Here is a 19,673-nt window from a genome sequence, read left to right as displayed (position 1 = left end):
TCATGACAGTAGAATGGAGCTTTTTCAGTATGGGAGCTGTTTGCATTCAGTGACCCACAAAAAAACAGCATCATAACGTGTCTTTTCTCATCTTCCCACCATCACAATAAAGTGTTTGTTTCTTTATTATAATTTGCAAACAATATCCTCAAAGGGGTCTCTAAGCCCAAGGTTTTCACCAGCAAATAAACCCTGTAACTCCCTAAAGAGATTTGGGCATTTATTTCCAGACTATACCTATACAGGCACACCTTAAACCAGGCAGGGAAATGGACAGTAGAGTTTTCTGCTCTTTGCCTTTATTTCTTACTTCCAGGCACAAAACTGCCACCAGTGGAGCACATCAGTTTCTTTTCAGCTCTTCAGCCTCAGATTGTGAGGTTTACAAAGAAGCTTTGACAGTGCACATTGAGTCTCATCTGTAAGTATAAAAATCAAAGTTCCTACCCCCTTCCTGTGATCCATTTCACTTTTAAATGTTGATTCTTTCCTAAACTAACTGATTCAGGGTCAGGAAAGGGTTAAACTGCTATTAGCTAAACCAGAACTGAATGACTATTCAGTCACAGCCAAATCCAAGCTACAATTCAGCAGAAAAGGTGCTGATTCAATAGTAATCTTATTAAATGGTCACACAAACATGTATGTTGGGTTAAGTAATTTCAAAAACTACTTAAAGTGATGTAATTTTCCTCCTCGGTTCAAGAGGCCTGAGTATACTGGGGATTTTCAAATCAGCTAGTGGTGACTCATAGGCAACATACAAAAACTGACCTGAAATACACTTCCTTTTTTTTTTTTTCAGCTGGCAAGTTATTCAAATGCACAGAGGTTTTCTTGAGGCAGTGTAACTGGAAAAATTAAGGAATAGACAGAAAAACAGCAATGCACAGGCATATTTTTTCAGATTTAGTTGTGCTGGTGGAATAGGCCAGTGGCTTCAACTACCACAGTATGCTGCCAATTTACCAAACTGAGGGACCTGATGACATAAATACTCATTTAATTCAGTTCAAGTAATGAAAGAATGGTAGCATCTTCTTAAATTGTTTGAGCTATAGTTTTCAATTCTAATTATGATAAAAAATTGCATTTTGTGTGAATTTCTTTCAGCGGGAATACCCTTTTTAGCACACACTGCTGTTTCTCCCTCCCTGGCTCTCCTGGTTTGTGAGCAGAGTTCCTGTAGCTGAGTTGTGAGCCAGATCCCTGTTAAAACAACCTGTAAGGAAGAAAGTTAATCTTTAATTTTGAATCATTTCCCTAGTGTAGGGTTACTTGAAAAAAGTGAAACAAATCTGGGGGGAAAGAACAAAAGAGACCAAATTTAAGCTGTGCAATAATTTGGTGACTATATCAGTTGCTTAAAGGGTGGATTCAAGTTTCTGCTCTAAAAGGGAACAGCCAGAATTTCTGTGATCTCTTCTGTGATAAGTAAATATTTTTCAAGAAGTGTTTGATGTGCAAGAATGGTCTCACCTTAGGAAGGATCTCACCATGCCAGCTGGTCACCACTTGGCTTGTGATTGAGCAATCTCCCTGCTCCTACAGAACTCTCATCACACCCTGAGCATGTCAGCCTCATTCAAACTTCTCACTGATAAACCAATTGTTCTAAAAATATTAATTTTGCTAAGCAATCTTAGTCTGCTTATTTCTTGATTTTTTGGTGTGATTTTGCTTTCTTAGCACCACTTTAAATTAAAAATGTGCTTCCAGCTCAAGTGAAAAAATAGACGCCTGAAATAACTTTTGAAATTCTCATTAAAAGTTCCCTGGTTTTACATCACTAGGTTAGTATTAATTGGTCTGTGATGTTGTCAGGGTTGACAATAAGCACCTCTGAGTGCTCTTACCAATCATTCAATGGGGAGCAAGGAGCTAACCTGAGCTTCACCCGAAGCTTAAATCTTTGTTTCTGTATGCCACCATGTGACTAAAGGATTAGTAACTACTGCTCCCAGGGGACAGACTAAAGCATACTTAAACCCTAAAGCAATTTCATTTCACACTTTATGACTGCTTTGTAAGTCCAGCGTTATGTGATGGTAATGCACTTTGTAAGCAGATAACTACAGTAATGACTTACTATAGTTTAGCTTTAAAAAAATTATAAAAACAAACAAAAGTGTATTATTTATGTCAGAGATCTTATCTTGCTGCAGCATATGGAACACAGACCACAACCAAATATTTTTATACTCTGTGTATGGCATAGTGCTGCACTGTAAACACTCCATAGCAGGGATCCCTGACAACTGAGAAGTCTCACTTTTCTCAATAGAAGCAGGTGCCAACTCAGAAAACCTGTAACAGTAGGACGTTGTTTTCTTTGCTTTTCCTGTGGTATTTAAATGTAACTCTTCTTGAAAACAAGCACCATCAAGATGCCTTACTGTAAGAGCACAGCACAAACTGCTCAGTACCACACACTGACAGCGACACCTCCTTATGCCCTTCCTTCCGTACTTCTTTTTTGTTTTTTTTTCAATTTAAAAACTTAGGTTAAAGGCAATCAAGGCAATTCCAGACTAAAACCATGGTGAAATCATGTCTACATATGTATTGTATGTAGGCACCCCTTATATTTGGATTACTTTCTCTCCCAATAAAATCTTAACGAGAGCGGAAACCCACACCTAAGTCAAGGCTTCACAGCACCCTTCTACAAATAAAATTTGTTTCCTTTTTTTTTCTCCAGCACTGTGGTTTGTTCACCCAGGAAGCAAGATGGCTTGGAAAACTGATATGGCCTAAATCAACAACAACCCTAAAATTTAATTTCAGTTAAATCAGCAGAGGAACAATTCCCAGAGTTGAAATTGCCAATGTAAGGGAAAAGGATGGAAATGTGACAGTGAAGGAGGGATGCTGGTGTGGCAGGGCTGGCTTAGACCTTGATATATTGTCTTAGCCTCCCATCCTCAATGCAATGGATAGCAAGGCAAATGAGAAAAGCCTGAGTAAATCAGATTTCCAGTAGACCATGATTTTCAAATTCAACCTCACAAACAAGATAGTCAAACAAAACAAAAGCCTTCCCATAAAGTGTAGAAATTGCAGGATAATATCTTTTACTGTGAGTGAAGAACTAACCTTTGAGATTGTGTGGATGAGAAGAAAAGTTTTGCTTTTCAGAGTAAAGTGCAGACAATAAAAAAGAAAATCTTAACTATATCAAGTTTACTTTCATGAAGAGTATTACTTATTCAAATTCTGTACCTAATTTTCTTAAATTGTAGATATAAATCCTATAAACATGAGCTTCTTACTGCTTGGAGAAAATACTTCTGTTCTGGAAATTTTCAGAAAGTGAGAAGAAGGAAACTAAGAAACATTTGTTTAAATAGTGACAACAACAAAGAAAAGAAATTTAAAAAGCTTTTCAGTATGATTCGTGATAAAGATGGTAAGATTAGAGTCATTTTAGTTCTTCAGGAGTCAGAAACACAAATGTGTTTTTTTCAGTGAAAAGTATTATTTTAGCCTCACAGGAGACATCAGTAAACTCAGTAAACTGAGACTTAGTTACACCAATTAGTTTCCTGTGATCCAAGCAAGTTTTTGATATCTCAATGCAAGTGGGTCAAATATGCAAAATTCTAAATAACATTTCCAACTAGAAACACAACCATTCCACGTAAGACAATCAGCAGAAGCGTCACTTAAACTTTGATTCCCAATGCCATGCTATGCCTTTCATTATGGCACAAACAGTTCTGCCAACATTTGGTGAACCAAACCAAAGAATTAAATTCAGTAAAATGTAAAAACCAAAAAATTAATTAAAAACAGTTGCAGGAAGAATTAATTGAATGGATTTAAGAAACAGCTATAAGAAGTCAGTCTGAAAGAAGGTATAAGAAAAGAAAGGTGACTGAAGATTGTTTAAGCTGTCATTACCCTGCAGAAATGTGTACCTATACTTTTAGAAGGAACAAAAAAAAAAAACCACCTAGACTGTCACATCTCTTTTCTCCTTCTCAAAATCTCTGAATGCCCATACTTTAAATGGCATGGAGTGTAATCAATTAAGAAATCTGACAGAAAATGTAGCAAAACTAACTTGTCTCATTTGATATAACAGGTTTCAATTAATAATTTAGACAAATTCCAGAACTGTGAAGCACTCCAGTTAAATTTATTATCCTAAATGGTTGTTAAAACATTTCTGATTTTTCAAATCCATTACCTGTATTACCTTAGCAAATAAATAACCTTATATAAATAAATATAAATATCTTAAAAACTTAATAAAATCATTGACAAATCTGTTAGAACTCACACTCAGCTTTGAGGAATTTCAATTTTCTGCCAGAGTTTTGAAACATGATGCAGTTGCAACCAACCACTAAAGCCCTGTTTACATTCCAGAAACTTCAACTGATATAATTAACCCAGTCCAGTTACTTAATGCAATAAATAACAGAGGTCAGCCGTGGTTGTGTAAATTCTGATGAATTCCTGCCACATTGCAGTTTTACACAAGTACAAAAAGACACTGTTAGTTGTTTCTTCACTTTGGGAGATAAAGAAAAAGAAACACTTCCCAACAACTTGCAAGGTAAGACTGAAAGGCAAGGATAAGCTGGAGCCTGGCTGTGGGGGACTTGCTGTCTCAAGGTGGGACTGCCGACAGCAAGGGCTCTGCACCAGAGACAAAAGCCCAGGGCTGCACTTCTGCTCCCTGCAGGAGTCTCAGCTTCACACTGGAGTAAGAATCTCATCTCTGTGTGATTAAATACTTGGTCTCACTACAAAGAAAGCTGATAGATATGTACTATTATGAAACTGTAACAAAACGTATCATGCATTCTCAGAATTCCATTTAATTAGTCATTTTTGTATTTAGATTCACTGTATATGAATATTTTACCACCGAGAGGAGCTCCTAAGATTGAAGCCTTTAACACAAACCTGAAAAAAAACCCCAAATCTGTAAATGTCAGAATTCTCCCCATTAAGCAGTAAGGCCTCAGTATATGATTTTATGCCATGCTAAGACCATCTAACGACCAGCTGTCCCTGCTGGGGCAAGGCTGCTCCCAGCAATGTCCAATATCTGCTCAACTCCCCAGTAATCTGGTTCAGGTAGAAAACAACCTCTCCACCCAAGTCCTAAGAGCCAGCAGAGGTACAAAGGCAATGTAAGAGATGTATGACTGATGATGGCAAGAAGAGAGTTAAAGAGCTCCTCTTGACTGGGCACTAAACAGGCAATGGCTCCAGTATCAGCTGAAATACATCAAAACCTACATGGAAATCCATCTGCCACCACAGCTTGCTACTGTTAGCAGCTAAGTTAAACTAGCAGAGAGTATTAAAAAAAATTCTTCCATGTAAACAGGAAGAACACATCCAGTGGAGAGTTCATTCTGTCCAAAGAGAACAAGTACAAGCAAAGACAGAATTTGCACTGAAACCACAACCTGGAAATGCTTAGACATTTATCCAGAGACCTTGCAAGTCCCATCTTGAAATATTTAATAAACAAGGTTAAAAACTAGTCCATAAGGCTGGAGCAGAAATATAATAACATGTTTCTGCTGGACAAGTTAATATATGATATACAAAGGACAAAATGTAATCACGTAATCCATAGTCTCTCTCCTTCACTAAAGAGCAATCCTCTGTTCACTTCGTTTTCTGGTTTTGGATTCCTTGGATTTTGGACTCTTGCTTTTGGATTCTCTTTATTCCATCATTTCCCACTTTTAGTTCTCAAATGCCTTATGCTTACTTGTTCTCATCAAGAGAGCAGTGTATTTTAAAACCTTGTCTTTAACAAGGCTGCACATGCACAGCTCATAAGCAGGTCTAAATTATAACTGCTAGAGTAACTCTGCTCTCTTTCCCACCTGACCAGCTATCTGCCCCCACAACTTTTTGGAGACAGTCACTTGTGTGTAACAGGAGGGTTAATCAGTTCATGATTTAGGCAAAATCTGGTACTGCAAAAAATGATCAATTTTCTGCTGGACCAGCTGCTTGACACAGCTGAGTGTGCAACAGCAGAAGCATTACGGCCAGCAAAGGAGAAGGGTAGAGAAATGCAGCTGAACATGTAGGACTCCATAGCCTTGACCAGCTACAGACTCACTTTAGCCATCACAATGTAAAGTAAGAAGTGGCAGTGATGGCTTTCAGCTCTGCTTTCATTCCAGCCTGGCCCTGTCTAAATGCTTGCTAACAAAGCTCCACACTCCCTGCACCCAACTGGTGTATTCCTGCCTTCCCTCTTACACCACTGCTGGCAGTCCACCAAGCTGTTTCAGCACACTGAGCTAGTAGAAAACTGTTCATGTTTTATGGTTCAGTTAGTTTCCTGCCAGCTTAGGTATGGAAGGAAGTGGATAAAACTGCTGCACTGAGCAGTTTGACCAGCTCAGGCAGCTCTGAAACCACCACGTTACCCAGACCAACTCAAAGGCTGTGTTCAGACCCATGTTACAGATTAAACAATGCATGGTTTAGTTTAGCTTCAACTGAATTATAGCAATTAAACTGCTTATACCAAAACAAGAATGTTCATGAGGAGGTCTGCATCAGGCTAATTGGTATTACAGCAATTAAATTTATTTCCCTACAACTTTCTTTAGACACAGCCTCAGATGAGCTGTACAAACCATAGCTGGGCAAGCAGGTTACAGACTTGCACATCTGCTGCTCAAGGTCAAGGCTGAAGTTGTACAGTGCCATGGATTGATCTCCTGCACAGGCTTCTCACACATCAAAAAAACCCAAACAAAGCACAAAGAGCTGTGTGCTCCCCACCAGATTTGCCTAGATAGGGTCAACTTCCTCATCTATATCACTTCCAAAACACACAAAGCAAAACTTTGCACAAGATAATTGCTGCAAGTGGAGACATTGCTGCCACCATCCCACCAGTTGAGAACTTTGCTGCACTTTTTCTGCCTTGCACAGAGCAGTGTGACAGTTTTGAAATTCTGGTTTGTGACTTTTCTGTTGCAGAAATACTGCACTGCACTATCAGAGAAGCCTGTTTCAGTCCCAGTAACAGGAGTCCAGAAAGATGCATTACCCCAGGCCTGCAATGTGGCCAGCTCTTGGAGATGATATTTATGATTCTTTTATTTTCTGTGAGAAGTTATATTTTCAACTATTATAAAGTTCTATCACTAATTTATAGATTAGGTTGGGTATACAACAAAGAGAAATGGTTTACAGTTAAGTCTAAAGAGTTCTTTATATCCCACATTCTTCACTGGAAAAAATATACGCCTGTAAGGGCTTGGGGTGGGTGGTTGTTATTCCTGTCCTTGGAGTGGTGCTGGCAGAGGTTTTATCAACATACATGTTAAATTTAACAAACCAGCTAAAGCAAGTCAGTATCTAGCTAAACAAATACCAATTCCCTTATTATTAAAGTGATTCAACACTTGCTAAGTTTTATCTGTACTATGGTGATACAGAAATGCCATTTACATCACTCCCACTGCTATTTAAAGCACTAGGAGAACATCTATGCATGGACCAGTGGCTTCCACACATGACAGCTTGGGTCAACCTCAACCAGCACCGTGGTGAGACTGGCTTTGGCACCAGCTGGTTCAGGGAGTTGCAACAACAGTAAACAGTATGAAAACTTGAGTCTCTTTCTGCCAGGTTAAATCCCTCTGAACTGGCCATTTCTAATTGTTAAGAGCCCACAGTGCAAGGGAAGCTGCAAGATGATGTGTGTGAGAAGGCTGTGACATAGACTGAGCTCTTCAATAACCAGGATATTAAATCAGCCCACTGTCCTAAAAAGCTTCATCTTAACCCTACCAAACAAAAAGCAAAAAGTTTTCTGTGAGCTTAATTCACTGAAACAACATATTCTGAGGTCAGGGCAGCACTACAACTACCACAAGGAAATGGAAACTTTTTGTATGGCCCATATACCTGTTTGTGGTTGATTAAAGCACCAGAACCAAAATGTAAATATCTACATAACTAGATATCAGATTTTTAAGTGTCTTTTAGACATTAATGACATCAGAGTGACATAAATAATGGTTTAGCTCAGTTAAGGCACGCAGAACTCTTATTAGTACTAGAAAGTGGGCCAGTGCTTCTAAGGAGAAATAAAGATGAGATTTCATGGGCAGCTAAATGTATTTAACAACCCCCATTGTCTGTTATACCAAGTTCTTATGCTATCAGACTCTTTCACAAACAAACTGGTCACTACAACAGCAGAAAAATGTTTCAGCTTTTAAGCTGGTTAGAAAGTTCAAGTGGCTGGGATGTGACAAGCACCACAAAGGAAGCAAGTGGTGGAGTGCAGAGCTGGGAGCTCACCCCAGCCAGCAGCAATCATTAAAGTAACAAAAACATTTACTTTCTGCTGGCTTAGAAAACCGAAATACAAAGAGAAGTAAATATTGAAAGCAGTCCAGTGGTGGAGACTGACATACAAGATCAGAAGGAGAGAAGGGAGAAAAAGACAGTGAGAAGGGACAAAAGGAGCTACTGCATCTCTTCTGAGGTGTCAGATCTCATGTACTACCTCACCTAACCATACCATGAGAACTGAAACAAGAAACTTACTGTTAGTACAAATAAGACCTGAATCCAATTTTATAACCATGTTATCCAGCCAAGCTTCCTCATTAAAAAACATGCAGATGATCTGTGCCATGCCTTCAAGACAATCCCACCTGCACTTTCAGAGTTAAGCAGACTTGTGAGCCCTGCTGTAGGAATGTGAAGAGTAACTGGGTATGCCAGAACTTTAAAAGGATGGTAGTAAATATTGCTGCTGTTTTAGAGAAATGGCTTTCAGGTAAATTCAGCTGTAAGTACAACAAGAGATGGACAGGAATGAATGTCCATGAAATACATACTGCTCATGGGACTAACTTCTGTGGAAACAGAAATGCTACTGTGATTCTTTATTCTTAGAAAAAAAAAAGAATTCATTACAGTAGGAAATAATACCTTAATAGTTTTGCTGCTACTACGACTTTCTCCTGTCTCCCCAATCTAGAAGTACTATTTTAAAGGAAGCCATGATAAGTGATACAAGTGGTTGCTGGTTTTTGGTAATTTAACCTTAGTTATTCATAAACCTGAAATAACACTGAAATATTTGTGTGTGTAGAGGAAAAATTAAAACACTTCCTAATATACACTAGTCATTGTAAAAAATACAGTGAATCTTGAGGCTCCACTCAAGAGCAGCTTCATGGTAGATGATACAGCTTCACTATCCTGGTTTACAAATAACTGTGTTGTAGAACCTAATTGAAATATTCCTCTTACTCACCTTTGGATCGAGTGGAGATGTCCATCCCCTCCACCACCTCCTGCTCCGCCTTTATCTCCTCTTCAGCCAAGCTGCAGGATTCAGAAAGGTGAATTAGATCACTTTATGGACTGTATTAATCCCATGACTAACTTCTATCCTTCAAGTTCAATCCAACACTGTCAAACACAACTACATCAAAATTTCTGATGGAATGAAAGGTTTGCTTTTTGCCAGAACTGCATTTGATACGTTAATCAAACCACAGTCAGAAACAATCCAGGTACACACATATATGCTGCAAGTTACCAAGCACAAAAATTCAATTTTTGTACCAAAGACAGTCCTGTAACATGTACTGAAGATTATGGCAATATATGTATGAACTGTGGGTGACAGACAAATAGGAATTCTGTTCCTTGCAGCTTCTAATCTCAGATAAACCATGGGACAGATGCCTGCCAACATTTAAATGCTCATCAGCATTTGTGAACAGATTAGCTGAAGTAACAGACATAGCAACACAGAACAATTTGCAAAATTAGAAGGTAAAATGTAATTTTTAAAACAAATAATTTAAAGGATTTTGGAACTAGACTGTATAATAGAAAACTGAATATTTATAATTTATTGGCAATACAATTCCACTAATTGTAAAGAGTAAACAGTGTAGAGTTGTTACCATGCAATCTTACACAGTCACTTTTCATTTGCTCCAGGCAGGATTAAACTATTACAAAGTACATCTGACTTTCTGATATTCTACTTGTGATATTCTAAAGTGATGCCAGTCAAGAAAACAACTCAATCAATTTGGCTTGTTAAGTCACTTTGGGGAAGGAAGATGGAAGGGAGAGGAAAAATGAACATAATGAACACATTACAGAGCCATTTTGGAGAAGTGACTATGCTAGATGAAAGGTAAAAGAAAACACACAATGTTGAAGCAAAACCAAATTCAAAATGATGCACAAATGGGTTTCTGGAGCTTCAGGCAGTGTCCACCAGAGCAAAGCAGCCATGAGGGATGTAGATCCTCTCCTGCACAGGGACAATTTACCCTTCAGTCTGTTAATGGAAGTTGTTGCTGATAACAGTTTGCACTGATATGGCAGATTATGAACTTCTGCTGTTATGGAGTGGGCTGAGGTTCAGCCACCCCAGCTCCGGGGACAGGGCCAAGAGGGCAGCTGGAGACCTTTGCCTCAGCCACTGTGTACAAATCTGCCTGAGACATCTCATCAGAGCTGGGAAACAACAGTGAGGACTCGGTTACATTTACACCAGAGAAACTCTTCAGCCTGGCAAACAGTTTATATCAGCAGGAGTTTTGTTACGGGTATAAGTTAAAAGAGATTCCTTAGCAAAGTAAAACTTAACACCAGAAGGTGTTTTTAGTTTGCTATTTGACAAAACTACTTTTAATCAACTCTGAGCTACTGGGGAGTTTGGTTGCAATTCCTTTCACAGCTCTAAAGAGTACGATTATGTCAGCAGAAATTTCATATACAAATTCACCAAGCTCAATGCACGGAAAACCCAAAGCTGAGAAGTACCCCAAATGCCAGAAATCATTATTCTTTGTCATAGGCTCTTTAAAGTCACAAACCACTGAAGGGAAGTTCTATTCTACCAGCATCTACCTCCCAGCTACCTTGCTCATTTCAGCAGCAAGTCAAGGCACCCACGTGAGCAGAATTATGGTAAATGTGTAGCACAGTTGACTGTAACACAATGCTTCTCAAATTTATTTTGCATGGGCAGATTAAATGCACAACACAGCCAACCATACTACAATGCTCACACATTTACTATGCATGGGCAGATCAATTATTCTGCACATTTGTTACACCCTTTCCCAGGGGCCTCAGCAAAGAGGAGCTGGCAGTGGCCTGGAGACACCAAAACATTTCATGCACCACTTGCCTTTGCCTGTTCCTCTCCTAAGCAAAGGGAAGGGATGGGCTCATGGGATGGGTTCATTGTTCTCTTCCAATGCTGCACTGGAGGTTTTTCCTTCCCCTTCCTCTTTATAAAATCCTATTTCAATATTGCCAAACTGCAACAAACCCCATATTTTTAAAACATCATGAATATATGACCAATAATGCATACAGGTAAATATGTATTCATACCCAGTAATTCTGTAAGATTGGGGCAATCTGACAGTGCACATTAAATGCTTCTAAAATACAGGTCCAGTTCCAGACACAGACTAGGACATACAAGGCTTTACAAGACTCAGGTTGAACACTTATGCTCATTTTACATAGGTTGCTACTAAAAGGAATGGTTTCCCCATTCCTTAACTTCTTGTTCCAGAAAGGATGACCATTTTATCCAAATCAGTTCTGGAACGTAACTCACTGTGCAGCTGGACATGCAGAAAATGGGAGAGAACCACACAGGGACAAAAGGGCAACTTTTAGCAGCTCACATCTAAGTTACATTAAAGCAATCATAATATTCCAGACTCATCCAAATCTATCAGCTCATTTTGTTTAAAACAACCTCAGGGGAGCATGGTACAACGTGAAAGATACAGTAGTTGGCACAAATCATTATTACAATCCAGAGAGTTGTGCATGAATCCTGGCTGAGAAATGGGAGTGATGGATCCACATGGCAACACCACAGCAGGAACTGCTCCCACCTCCCTGACCAAAGCACCAGGAGATGTTTCAGACTCACTGAGGATGTTCTGGGCCCCTGGACCCAAACCCAGCACTGCAGAGGGTTACAGGGCAGGACTCCCACCCATCAGTGACAGCACAGCAGGGTTTTCAGCTCAGGATGTGTTCAGCTCATGTAACAAGCTTAATTTAGGAAACTGAGTCAGTTTCCTCCATCACCCTTTAAAGTGCTCTTGCAATAGTGGTATAAACAAGAAAAAGATTCTTCAGAAACACTTGTAAGGTGAACAAAGTATCTTGCAAAATCTTGATACAAAGAATCGTGGAATGATACAATGGCTTGCCTTGGACAGGACCTGAAAGGTGATTTAGTTCCAAACCCCCGCCATGGGCAGGGATGCACACATCATATAAAGGATGCCTGAAAACAGCCTTCCCAAAGATTTTAACTATAAATGAGCAGTCAAAACTGCATTCTCCACTTGATAGCAAGGTTCTCCACTTTCCTCAGCTATGGACGAGCACATTTCCCTATACTCACATAAAATCCAGCAATTGCCTACTACACTATGAAACCTGAGCCTCAGAGGAACAGAGACATCTCCATATTCTCTGCAATTAATTAATCTTTTAAGGGCACAAACATTCCAGTATATAAAAAAACCACAGAGACTGTTCTGAGAAAAAAAAAATCCCAATGTTGGAGAGGAACAGTTAAATAAAAGTTGTTAGACATAGCTATAAAAGACACTGAACATTTACAGCTCTTCAAAAGCATCTCCCATTGCTTTATTTGCTGTAATGTATAATGACTTCCACAGCATGACATTGTTGGAATGTTGGCAGTGATGACTGCAGTGGTCATCTTTGAGATTCAAGTTTATAAATACATACCAGCAATTCATAGCAAGTTTACAGTAACTTTTCTAAAGCTGACATCTTTTCACCTTTGCATGCTCCCACCAATACAAGGAAAATTCTGAAAATGCTTTATAAAGCACAAACTTCCAAATACAGATATTAGTAAAAGATTTCCAATTAAACAATTCAAGAAAAACAGGTTCTTAATCAGTTACCTTACTACTACCCACAATAAAATAAAAAGAAAATTAAAACCAGCAGCAAAATAATTAAAAACAAGTACCTCATTCCATGGAAACAATAACTGTGTGGTCAAGTAGACTATTTTAGAGAGTTTTATTTTGAGAATTCATTTTTGCAAGGCTCAGAGCAGCTATTTCAGCCAGCATGTGTTACTGTCATGCATGTATGAATGGGATGCTCTGAGGCTGCAGATCAGAAATTATACTGGAAAATACTCAGTTAAGTACATAAATGAATACAACTAATAGCTTATGTAATTCTGAAAGCTACTCTTATTTCCTCATTAAGATGAATGAACACAGAGAAACACATTTTAAGAACACAACTGAAATTTAAGCTTTGCCAGTTTCCCTGTCAAATGACCAGAAAACCAATTAATCATTTAAAACTTCCCTACTCATATTGACAAAACTTACAACAACAACAACAAAAGTTTGTTTTCTAAAATGTTAAGCTAATTGGTTTCATACAAACTAGCTTAGCATGTCTGAATAAGGGTAGAAGGGGTGGAGGTTATTCCTTTAGAGAGTTGGGCACAGAAAGAAAAAAAAAAGATTGCAAACATACAAGATTTATTGTTACTTAGGTAAAAATGGAAAAATAACTCAGCTGCCTATTTTTTAAATATGTTCTCTATCAAACTGAAAAGAGGGTGGGGTTTTTTTAATATAAAATTCAGGCTTTGAAATTTCACATCCCTGAATTACATACTGACTTTTCTGTTTAGGAAAATCATTCCTTTACTAATAGTAGTACTTACCTGAGAAAATGTACATATACAAGAATATATAAACTGTTCTAATCCATAGTAACTACAAAGAGCAATTAAAAGTTGCAGATGAACTACTGCACCTTGACATTTAACCAAGAAAAACTGACAGATATGGAAAACCACTCGAAACAGCTAATGCCCACATACACAATCTAGATCTACATCAGGGAATAACACAGGAATTTCAGATCAAGAACTACATATTTCTGGAATGCATTTTTCCTTTTAATTAACAGAAAAGAAAACCAAACAAAAAAACTGATTAAAGACTATAAGCACTAAAACTGAATTTCATCTTTAAGATAATTCCTGCCTCTCGTGCATCACATTTGTGAGCAGCAATTCTAAATAATGATTCCCAAAAAAAACTGCATTCAGTAAAAGATTTAAAACCAAAAACCACTATTTGCATGCCATTGCTGAATAAATAGCAGCTTTGTATGAGCACTCACCTATAACAGTCTCTTACTCATCGGTAGCTATGCTATTTATGCAGGGCTCTTAAAATGGCGTCTGCCAGCACTGCACTGCCTCACTCCTGCTCTGGAGCTAAAATGGTAGCACTTTGTTCAATACCAGCAGCTCCTGTTTACACAGCAGGGCAAGATTCAAAGGCAGCATCTAAATATCAGAAATGGTAGAGAAGGACCAAAGGACACCTGACATCCGAACGTTTAACTAAAAAGGCACAAGACAGGGAGATTTGTGAAGTCACAGGTTACTAAGGAAATCACTCAATTTTAGCTTCACCCTCCAGTGTGAGCACCTCATGTTTTGCATTTCCCTTTGCAGAATTCCCTGCAAAGTGCTCCACGTGTATTAAGTAAATAAGACTCTGTATTAAGTAATTAATATACACAAAAGGCTCATTCAGATATCTATGTACAGCAATGTTTAAGCTGGTTACCTGTGATAACAAGCAAAGTAACTATTTTTCATTTAAAGAACATTTCAGTTCTTTTTAAAACCTTTCTCTTATTCACTGTCCATTTAAAATAGCTGCACAAAAGAGAAAACTCAGGGGAGGGAGGGGGATCCTTAGTGCCACACAGTCATCTTTTAAGTCTATAAACTATACAGCTGAGGCCCAAGCAAGGCAACCAAATAGCTACAGATTTTAGATGCCACAAATATAACTTGAGAACAATCATGCTTGAAAGTAAAGGTTTATATCAGCTGAATTAAGAATAGTTACATCCTGTTACAGCATGGTTTTAACCTCACAGTGTGAAGCACAGATGCTCTGACAACAGACAATAAAGGGTTAACATGAGAATGACAGACAACTACCAAATACATGAAACTCACTTCCTATGTAGCTATGGCTAAATTAGTCTTTAACCCATGAACACAAGACATGTTTATTAACAAATGTATTTAAATTACTTTCTGAATACAATTTAAAGGGCCAAGCTTGATGGCCTACTGCTGGTTTCCAGTCTGCAGACCCCTCAAAGCCAGCGTGCCACCACAAAGGGGTTTGCAGACAATAACCAAGTAAATCAAACCTAGTCTAACAGGCTTAAAGTCACTCTAATGGGATTCATGTCCCCATGGGAAAAATACTGGGGATCCACAAATAACAAAATTTGAAAACTGCTGTCTACTCCATTTCATATGGGCAAAGGTTTTGTTCAACTTTCAAGATATTTAGAAAATGCAAATTAATACCTGAATTTCAGCAGAGGAGAGCTTCTACTGAGATTTATCTCCCTTTAACCAATTATGCTGGAGTAGTACCCACTGCTATGGAAAACTGACCACCAGCTATCACTTTTCAGCTACTGGATCCACAGTAGCTGGGAAGTGAAACAACACAATACACTGGAAAGCAAGGCAGAACAGGAGAAACAAAGCAACAAAACCAGAAACAAAACAAAACAACAACAAAAACCTCAAGCAAAAGTGGTATCACAAAATGGAAGACAGCTCAGGAAGACAAGGCAAATGAAGTTTGTGGACATGATATGAAGGGCTAAATTTGTAATGTAATCTATCTATTTCTGCTTTTTGAGCATGAAGTTCCTTTCATTACAGGCTCCCTTAGTAGCAACATAGGTTTTCTGCTACATTTCATACTCCTACCTACTGCGAGGGGGGGTGACTGTTACATTTGGAGTGGTTTATACTCTGCATTTTTTTCATTTCCAATATGTTAAGTAGTGTCATTTGTTTAAAGAAATTACTCAGCTTTTCCCTAGCACTATTTAGCTTCCAAGTAAAACAGTTTGCCTGCAAAGAATGAAAAAGGCATGTAGCTTTTAAAAAGCTACTGTTTTCACCATGATTTATAATCCAGATCACTCCTTTGTTTTCCCCCCACTCCATTCTTTGTCCAGTTAATTACAAAAGTAACTGGATGTTGGCACTAAATAATAATGCCTAATCATATTCATCCTGGGCAATTCAAATTACTCTCTAGTAGCCAGAAAACTTACAGTGTAATTATACGATTAACTGCTAGTTATAATCAGAATAATGGCCATTTGCTCCAAGCTGAATAAACCTCAGCTACATTGCTTCATACATGTCCTGTCTAATTGTGATTGTAACAAGATCCAGGCCAGTAAAATCTTGGGGAGAAAGCATACGTGCTTTTTCCCTGCATCTGTCACTTAAAACAAAAACCCACATTCCATCTGTCCTGAGCAGAAAAAAAACCAGCTTATTACGCAACCTAGGGAAGCGAGTGCTAACACTGTACCTTGACAAAGCACCAAAAAATATATACATCTGAAATCCTTCAGCTTGGCTGAATTTGCTTTGCTTAGATGGAACAAAGATGGCAGAAATTTCCAGAAGGCCTTTCTCAGCCCTGCCACTGCAATTGTCAATCTTTAACCTGCCTGCTGTGGCAATTGGCTCCGGCGCTGGCGGAGCAGCGCCATTGGGCCGAGCCGAGGCACAACGCTGCTGTCTCTACCTTGCCTCAGACATCTTGCTGCAATGCAGACATTTGTTTTTTTGTGAACTATAAAAGAATTACACTCCAGTGGTTGAAAATAGTGAACTTTTAACAGACTCACGATGCTCCGTTTCATTACATGCACGAGGGCAGCTCACACAAATGCGCTTCACTGTCAGCAGCGTGTCTGGAGGTGCAGATTTGAAACAGATCCTGGTTTAACAAAACCTGTGGGAGCCATTTTAATACAAGCTTTCTGATTGCAGATCACTTACCCCTGCTTCCTCACATTAAACAAATATTATGTTGTTCACCCTTAAAGGCTGAAAGTAAACTGCTCACATGTATAAAGTGCTACTAGGAAAATTGTGTCCAAATGTAATTTCTGTTTTTTAGCAACTGAAGAACAAAAGCCAGAATAACTTCTTAGCTATGTCAGCACTTTCATGTATGCTGAGAAATGCATTAAAATTACATACAGAAATACTATCACACGAAATTCAGTGGTAACCCAGCAGTATTTCAGGTTTCAAATTGAACTAGACATTCTTATAATCTAATCCTAGGGGATTGGGGGGGGGGGGAAACATTTGGGGGGGGGGGGGGAGGAAAGCTTTTAGCCAAAGTGAGATATTCAAAGTAAGATATTCACACTGGTAAACAAGTAACCAGAGGTAAATTGCTGTGTTAAAAGAACGTTATCAAATACATGGCAAGGGTCTATAAAAGTTTGCATGCACTGTGCCTCAGCACAGTCATTTTTTTGCAAAGCCAGCCTAGCTTTCAGCTCTTTCCTAAAATAATGAATGTGTATGGACTGTTAAAACAAGTGCAAAAATTACACTAAAAGCACAAAAGAGCATCCTTCCTCTGCTTTTGTAACAGCCCTGGTGATCACTGAAAAACAGCCTGTTCAAACAAGCATGCAGGCGCTACAATTAAAATCTTTATAAAGAGCACAAAATGTTTCTAAATTAGTTATAAACCAAGCAAGCTTGTCTGAGGTTATACTTCGTATAGTATCAGAAACATATGCTCATTAAGCGTTATTTACTTTACTTCATAAGGTCACTTCATTGCTGAGCACTAGCACTTTCATCACACCCGAAAAGCCCAAGGAACGGTGAAAACGCACTTTACCCTGCAAACACGGCAATTAATGATCTAGGAACAAACAGCAAGTAGAATATTTTTCACTGGCCTAAGGTAAACAGGAAGTAAAAGCTTCAAAATTTAGAGACAAATTATCAGAAAAACAGTGCATTCAAATAGAGCAGTTTACACGTACAAGTCCCTTAAAATGGACGCTAAGCAAATCTGATCTTTTATATGACTAACCAGTAACATCACTTCATCTACTGCACTGACTGACCCAGTAAAAACAAAATGTTTGGAAAAGTATTAAAAATGTTCAGAGAGTAGCATGCTGCTTTACTTACCAACTGTTCAAGCACCCATCTCATTTTTCCAGTTAAGGAGATACAACAGGCTGGCAGATTTGGGAATTGATCAAAAAGGAATTTCTTGAAATAATTACGTAGCATTTAACCAAAAGTTAAAAAAAATAAAAGGGAAAAAAAACCCCAAGAACGAACAACATGTACTACTGTCATGAACCACACATGATTTTATATCTTCTGGACTCCACAACACAGAACTGTGGCTGATACAATGTAAAACAAAAAGGCACAGATAAAAGTTGCATTAGTTTATTTGAACTATGCAAAACAAGAAAGCTAACAGTTCAAAAACATTTTCCATAAAGCATCAGATTTGTAAACAGATGCACTGCTGCGTTTTACTGAGCAGCACTCCATTTCCAAAATCTGCAGCATAAAAACTCCCTTTTAAAGGAACAAAATATTAACCATACATTGTCCCTCAGAAAGAGAAAAGCGTTGTATTAACTACTCCTGCAAGAAAAAAGGTTCAATAATCATTTTAAGTTAAGATAAGCTGCATAAAAAACATGATGCAACAGCACACCACCACCTAGGCCCAATATCTACAATCTGCCATTAGCACTTTTTGCTGATGCCTAGGTTTTTAAAAATCCCATATTTTCTCAGAGATAACTTATCTTAGCTGTTCCATTCACTGTTTAGAAAGGTAAACTTGCCTGTTCCTCTGTCTGCCATTATCCCTGCTTGACTCCCTGTAGGGCAGTTAAATGCATCTGCTCCCTAGCTTCCATTTTCTCTCCAGCAGGCATGTGACACAACAGACAATAGTGCTGGCAAACTGCTCAGAGACACATACCTCCTTTGGAATACCAGGATCTTGATAAACTCTAAAAACACCATCCTCCTGTGAAGAAGTAGGCATGCCAAGGCTTTGCCAGACTGTAAAATAAAGCTGTGGCTAATGGCTACTAACCATGTGACCCAAGAAAGCAAATTTAAACAGTTCCAACTTAATATAAGTGCTGTGGTGTGAGTTTTGCACGAGAAATCACAGAGAATCACACTCTCAACCCACAACTCATAGGTCTTAGAGAAAAAGCAATGTAAAAAGCAAGGCTTACCTCTGTGGATGCATTGTTAACACAGTGTTATGTCAATACTTATAAAACATGGAGGACAGGCTCTCAGTACTCGGGCAGGGAGGGCTTGGCACTTGGGCTTGATGATCTGTCTTCCCCATGAAAGCCGCCCCCGGATTGGCTGCCCCGGCAAATCCGCATGTAAAGCGCCAGGGGATTGGCTGAGACACTTCCTGAGCGATTATCTTTGTGCGGCTCCGGGAGCAGGAGCCATCCCGGGCTCGGAGCAGGCCGGCGCGCTAGGCCCGGCCGCGCTCGCCACCGCCGCCCCGGCCCCGGCCCGGCCCCGGCCGCGCACCGCCCGCCTCGGGCAAGGGCCAGCACACCGCCGGCCCCGGCAAATGGGCCCCAGCGTGCCGTTTGGTGAAGGCAGCTGGCTGTTCTAAACGCGAAGGAGGCACAGTTTGCCCAGGTCGCAGGAGCTGTTCTTTTGTTTGCACGGAAAGCGAAATTTCGCTTGGCTG

General features: G+C 39.1%; 1 protein-coding gene across 6 annotated transcripts in view; it reads right to left on the bottom strand.

Annotated features, from left to right (window-relative positions):
* The window catches only part of ZMYND8 (zinc finger MYND-type containing 8), a 48,898-nt gene extending 29,617 nt beyond the window's left edge, over positions 1-19,281 (bottom strand). For 3 of the 6 annotated variants that reach the window (XM_058036026.1, XM_058036020.1, XM_058036025.1), the window contains exons 1-2: positions 19,192-19,281; positions 9,275-9,345 (exon numbers count right to left, since the gene is read on the bottom strand). In XM_058036026.1, coding sequence (XP_057892009.1) covers positions 9,275-9,345; positions 19,192-19,205 — 85 coding nt within the window. In that variant the 5' untranslated portion in view covers positions 19,206-19,281. Of the gene's footprint in view, positions 1-9,274; positions 9,346-14,214; positions 14,324-18,106; positions 18,279-18,786; positions 18,866-19,191 lie in introns of those variants that run through there. The other 3 variants (XM_058036023.1, XM_058036024.1, XM_058036022.1) reach the window with 3 other exon arrangements.
* Between the last annotated feature and the right edge of the window lie 392 nt (positions 19,282-19,673).

Source organism: Melospiza georgiana, chromosome 17, assembly GCF_028018845.1.
Source record: "Melospiza georgiana isolate bMelGeo1 chromosome 17, bMelGeo1.pri, whole genome shotgun sequence".
NCBI lineage: Eukaryota > Metazoa > Chordata > Aves > Passeriformes > Passerellidae > Melospiza > Melospiza georgiana.
The sequence above is the reverse complement of the archived record's forward strand: the minus strand, read 5'-3'. Positions and strand labels throughout refer to the sequence as shown.